This window comes from Monoraphidium neglectum (genome assembly GCF_000611645.1).
Source record: "Monoraphidium neglectum strain SAG 48.87 unplaced genomic scaffold scaffold02373, whole genome shotgun sequence".
NCBI lineage: Eukaryota > Viridiplantae > Chlorophyta > Chlorophyceae > Sphaeropleales > Selenastraceae > Monoraphidium > Monoraphidium neglectum.
In genome coordinates this window covers 4,531-10,251 of record NW_014011255.1, presented here as the reverse complement: position 1 = coordinate 10,251, position 5,721 = coordinate 4,531, and the positions used below count along the sequence as shown (strand labels likewise).

General features: G+C 70.9%; 1 protein-coding gene across 1 annotated transcript in view; it reads left to right on the top strand.

The window, feature by feature from the left end:
• Positions 1–604: 604 nt before the first annotated feature.
• The window catches only part of MNEG_10575 (hypothetical protein), a gene marked incomplete at both ends in the record, with an annotated part of 8,288 nt that continues 3,171 nt past the window's right edge, over positions 605–5,721 (top strand). The window contains 6 exons of the mRNA XM_014040953.1: positions 605–609; positions 734–3,110; positions 3,363–3,401; positions 3,722–3,784; positions 3,868–4,020; positions 5,129–5,320. Of these exons, the coding sequence (XP_013896407.1) occupies positions 605–609; positions 734–3,110; positions 3,363–3,401; positions 3,722–3,784; positions 3,868–4,020; positions 5,129–5,320 (2,829 nt within the window). The remainder of the gene's footprint in view (positions 610–733; positions 3,111–3,362; positions 3,402–3,721; positions 3,785–3,867; positions 4,021–5,128; positions 5,321–5,721) is intronic.

Sequence of the window (5,721 nt, the reverse complement as noted above, 5' to 3'; positions counted from 1 at the left end):
GTGCGGGCGGGGGCGGGGGGGGACAGGGCCGCGAGGCGATCGGGGAAGGTGGATCATCCCTTGTCGCAGGCGTTGCGGTGACGAGAGTGACAGGGCGTCACGAGCAGGCCCTCGGGACCGTCACGAGCGCTCAGCGCCTGCCTGCCCCTGTGCGCCTGCCCTAAGCACTCGGGCGCGAGCCAGCCTGCGACCAACCACTGACCACGCGTGCGCGCGCGCGCGCCCCGCAGCTCGCTGCCTCGGCCGAGCAGCGGGCCGAGGCGGAGCGCCAGCTGGCGGCCGCGCGCGCGGACGCCGCGCGCAGCGCGTCGGAGCGCGACGAGCTGCAGAAGAAGCTGGTGTGGTGGCAGCAGGAGCTCGAGAGCGCGCAGGCTGAGGCGGACTTGTACGCCAAAGCGGCGAAGGCGGCGCGGCTTGAGGCGTCGCGCGCGGGGGCGGCGCTGAAGGAGGGGTTCAGCGCTGCCGCAGCGGCGTTCGCGCGGGGGCTGGAGCGCTCCGGCAGCCTCGCAGCCAGCGAGGGCGGTGGCCCACACAGCGGCAGCAAGCGCTCGGCGCGGCGGTGGTGAGCGGATCCGGGGCTGGGAGGGTGGGGCAGGCAGTGCAAATGAGGTGCTGCTTCATGCTCAACGGCGTGCGGCGCGCCTCTGGCGCGTTGCTCGCGCCGCTCGTGACGCCTCTACTGCTCTCCACCTCGCACATGTGCACATACGCGACACGTCCGGGCCCTGCGCAGGCCCACAGTCGCGCCGATCGGCGGGTCGCGCGACAGCCGGTATCCTAAGGACAAGGACAGCCCCACAGAGCTGTCCCCGCCGTCCAGCCAGCGCGGCGACAGGGACGACGCGTCGGAGGGCACGCGGCTGGAGGGCGCATCCTCCGTGTCGTCGAAGGACCTGGGCAGGCGCTCCGCGGTGCACCGGCCGGGGAGCGGCAGCAGGCTGCAGCCGCGGCAGGGGCAGCAGCAGGCGGACGCCGCGCGCTCGGACGACCAGCAGCCATCGCAGCAGGCGCCCCGCCAGCAGCAGCAAGCGGGCCCGTCTGGCCGCGGCGGTGGCGTGGGAGCGTCCAGAGCGCGCGGCTCGCCCGCAGCCTCGGATCCTGATGCAAGTGTTGCGCAGGAGGAGCGGGCATCCGCGCAGGCGCTTGCGCTGTCGCCGGTGCACGCGCTGACTTCCAGCTTGGACAAACAGCAGCAGCAGCAGCAGCAGCAGCACCAGCAGCAGCAAGAGCCGCGGCCGCGCAGCGAGACCGCGCCGCCCGGCGGCGTTCCGGGCGAGCGCCTCACCGCCGCCGGCCCCGGGCCCGGCAGCGAGCAGCGCGCGAGCGCGCAGCGGCGCTCTCTAGCCTCGCAGGACCGCAGCGGCGGCCGCACCCGCCCCGGCGCCGGCCGCGCCGCGGCGATGACGGCCCCTGCTGCGGGGCGCCCGCGGCTGGGCGCAGACGCGTCTGCTGACGCGCCGTTGATACCGAGGGTGCTTTTTGAGTCGGACGAGGGCGGAGAGTTGAGTGACCCTTGCGAGCCGTCTGGCGGCGAGCGAGCGGCGGCCGGCACGCCATCAGGGGGTGCGGCGGCATTCGGCGCGGCGGCGGCGGCAAGCCCAGAGGCATCGGGCTGCGAGACGTCTGATTATGAGCGGGAGTGCGACGCGCCCGCCGCCGCCTCGCCCCCAGCGGCGGCCCCCACCACCTCCCCGGCTGCCTCTGGGGACCCGGCCGCCGCGGCGCACCCGCGCGCGACCGAGGCTGCGGCGCGGGCGCTCGACGCCGCCGCGTCGGCGCCGCTGCCCGGCGGCCACCACCACCACCACCACCGGCACCGCGGTGGGCGGCAGGCGGTGTCTGATCTGTCAGATCTGGACGACGGGTCCGACGTGCTCATAGGCAGCCTGTCTGTCGGCGATTACCAATCGGAGTTCTCAACCCCTGGTCTTCTTAGCAGCCTGCGGGGGGATGACGAACGGGGCCCTGGATCCGGAGCCCGCGGCACCCCCGAGCACCATGGCCCGCACAGCGTTGCGAGCCGGCCTGGCGCGGGCGGGGCGGTGGCAGCGGCCGCCGCGGGCGCGGCTGCAGCGGCCGCGCGCCGGGCCGCGGGTGCGCAGCAGCAGGAGCAGCCGGCGGAGGGGCCGCCCGTGTCGCTGCTGCTGCCCGGGTTGCCGCTTGTCTCGCCGCGTGGGGGCGGCGGGGGGCCGTGCGGCAGCGGCGGCAGCAACGTGTCGACGCCTCGCTCGCGCTACGAGGCGAGTGCCGAGAGCATCAGCAGCAGCGGGGGCGGCGCTCGCCTCGCCGCATGCGCCGGCGCGTCCCACGCGCGCGGCAACGGGCTCGGGCCCGGATGGGGCCCCGTGCAGCAGCAGCACCACCACCAGCAGCAGCAGCAACAGGAGGAGCAGGGGCCTGGCGACGGGGCGGGCCACCCCCACAGCAATGGTGGCAGCGTTGACAGCAGCAGCATGCTCATGCCAGTCATGTCTGGCAGGATATGCGACCAATCGCTCAGCGCCGCCGCGGCCGCCGCAGCCCAGCAGCAGCAGCAGCAGGATGAGGAGGAGGCAGGTGGCGGCGGCGCGGAGGAGATGCTTGACCTTGACTGCGCACCCACAGGCTGCGCGGCGAGCGACGCGGCGAGCCCGTGCCCCAAGGCGCCCGGGGCGCGCTCGTCGCCGGGGGTGCGGTCCCCGAGCGCCGGGGCCGTCGCAGCGTCGCTCGCGGCATGGCGGCCGCCCATGTCGCCGGAGCGGCTGCAAGATATCGTGCGCGAAGGGGGCGGCCACCGCGGTCCGCTGGGAAGTTGGTCCGGCGATTGGGCGGTCGGCAGCGCAAAGCGGCAACCGGGGCAGCAGCAGCGCTCCGCGGGGTGGCAGCGCGGTGGGGCCGGCGGCGGCGACGAGGGCGTCGACGGCGGCGGCGGCGAGCGGGACAGCCGGGCGCGCGCCGACGACCGGTCCCCTGATGCAGCGGTCACGCGCTCGCTGCCGCTGCTGGTCGCCGCGTTGGGGCGCGGCAGCGTGCGGCTGCCGCACGGCGACGCGATGGCGTGGCTGCACAACAACGAGCTGTTTGAGCCGGATGGTTCTTCGCTGGGTGCGACGCCGCCGGGCACGGCGCGGGTGCGCTGATTGGGTGCCGGTTGTGGATCATTGCTCCCGGGTTTGCTGTTGGGCGGGTTGCTGCTCTGCCGCTGTTCATTGGAGCAACAGCGTGTGTGTACCCTCATTGCCGTTTCATTACAACCCCTGATCTATAGGGGATTGCAGGCAGGAGCACAATGCGCTGTGCCCAAGTGTAAAAATTGGCTAGGACTTCACCCTCGGGGGTCGTGGGGCAGGAACACCGCTTTCTGCCATGCGTACTTGCAACAGGCAGGCTGCACCAGCCTGCCCACATCGCAGGAGCTTAATGTAGGTACGAAAGGAATTGTTCTACGAAATCCAGTTCACCTCAACGCCTGAAGTTCCACTTCCCGCGTTTGAATTGGCATGATCTGGTTGTGCAGCGGGGTTGCATGTGCAAACAGCACATTTCAAATTTGTAACATAAAAATTTCAATTGGTTCCGCGACGGTATAGAGACGATCTAGTCGCTTTGGCGTCGTTGATTTTCAAGCATGATGTTATGATAAATGACATCTACATCTGTAAGTTCATCTATATGCGAAGTCGACTGCCGGCTAACCGGGCAATGCGCGCACAGTGACGAGCGCGCCCCTGCCGCCATGCAGGAAGCCGTCTCGACCGACGCATGGCGGCGCCATATCATAGCGGCTCGGCGCGAAGGCGTGCAGGTGGGCCCTCAGGCACGCATCGCAGCGTAGCCGCAGCAGACACACTATAAATGGGCCCTTCCTGTGGGATTTCGCCCTCGCAGGGCGTCGACGGCCTGGAGCGCGTCGTCCGAGCCGCCCAGCGGCCCGCGCCGGCCAGCGAGGGCCGCGGCAGCAACCGCGGAACCAGCAGCTCGACTCTCAGCGCCGACAGCGACGTGCTCCACCCGCAGCGGGCCGCAGCCCTGCGAGCGGCGGTGCGGAGCCCTCCGCGGCCAACGGCGCCGCCTAGGCGGCGACAAGGTGAGACTCTTGACAATCGCGAGCTTTCGCTGCATGCAGCATTCCTGAGAGCAGCAGTTGGGTGTGAGGGGCCGCTCCTTTAAGTGTGTTGTGGGATGGCATGCCATGCAACGCAGACGCAAGTGAGGAGGGCGACATTGGCTGGATGACGGGGCTGGCTGAGGCGCCACACACGCAACAAAGGCCGCCACAGCAGCAGCAGCAGCCGGTGGCGCCGCCGCCGCCGCCGCAGCAGCAGCAGCAGCGGCGGCGGCGGCAGCGGCGGCAGCAGCAACATCAGCAGGTTGAGGACGACGAGGGGTCGGCCTGTGAGGAGCTTCCGGCAGCCAGGCGGGTGGTGGTGGACCCGCGCCACAAATGGCAGCGCATTGCTGACTGGGTATCGGGCGACAGCGCCGCAGCAACTGCCGCCACCCGGACGGGCGGTGGCCCAGCCACCACTCCCTCCCCGAATGGCGCTGAGGCGGCAATTACAGCGGACACTCCAGCAGCATCTGCAGCAGGCGATGTGCAGGGCAGCGGGCCGCCGGGGCTGCCCCTGCGATCGGCGGCGGGCGTCGATCCCCCTCAATATGGTGCCAGCGCGCTTCTGGAGGAGCCTGTGCTTTTGAATCCATCGCAGCAAGAGCAGCAGCGGCAGCAGCGGCAGCAGCAGCAGCAGCAGCAGGAGCAGCAACAGCAAGCGCAGCAGCAGGAGCAGCGGCAACAGCAGCAACAGCAACAGCAGCTGCAGCAACAGCATGCTGACCAACTAGGCGCAGCTAAGCTGCAGCTCGCCGCGGTGCAGGCAGATGCTGCTCAGAGGGTGGCTGCTGCTGAGGCTGGCGCCAGGGCCAGGGAAGAGGCCACGCGGCGCCTATTGGAGGGCGCAAAGCAGGTCTGGCGTGCTGCGCGATTGTCTCTGCGTTCATGCTGCGCTCACATTTTAAAAAGGGATGCACACACAAACATTCCTCGGTGAAGCAAGGAAGTTGTTGTGGCTGGTTTGGCGCGGAACGGCATGCTGGGATTGCTGTTTGATGCATGCGCACGCTTGCGTGCGTGCCGACGCCCTCCATCCAGGCGCTCGCGGCGGAGAGGGCCCAGCTGCAGCGGCAGCGCGACGCCGCGGCGGCCGACATGCGGCAGCAGCGCCTGCGGCTGGAGCGGCAGCTCGAGGACGCGGCGGCGGCGCTGGAGCGCGAGCGCGGCGCCGCTGCGGCGGAGCGGGACGTGCTGCAGCGGCGGGTGCGAACCCTGGAAGAGACCGCGCAGGTGGGCGCCTCGGCGGCGTGCGTGCCTTGCGAGGTGCGAAGGTCCCCTGCGCCGCGCCGAGCAGGACGCAGTGGCCCACACCAATTTTACATCTAGCCGGGTTGGTCGAGAGGCTTGGGGAACGCAAGCAGCCGGGGGAGCGGCGTGCAGCGTGCCCAGGGTGTTGGCATGAGCTGGGGCTGGGTTGGACCCAAAATGGAGACATACATAAACCAGGGAACGCAGCCCGGGCCCCTCAAATTGCCGCGCTCTGCCGCAATCGATCAGGCGCGGTGCGAGGCGCTGTCCAGCGAAGCTGCCGACCTGCAGCAGCAGCTGGCGGCGGCGCGCGACGCGGCCGCCGCCGCCGGCGCGGCGCTCGACGCGACGTCGGGCCGGCTGGCGGCCGCGGAGCGCGGGCG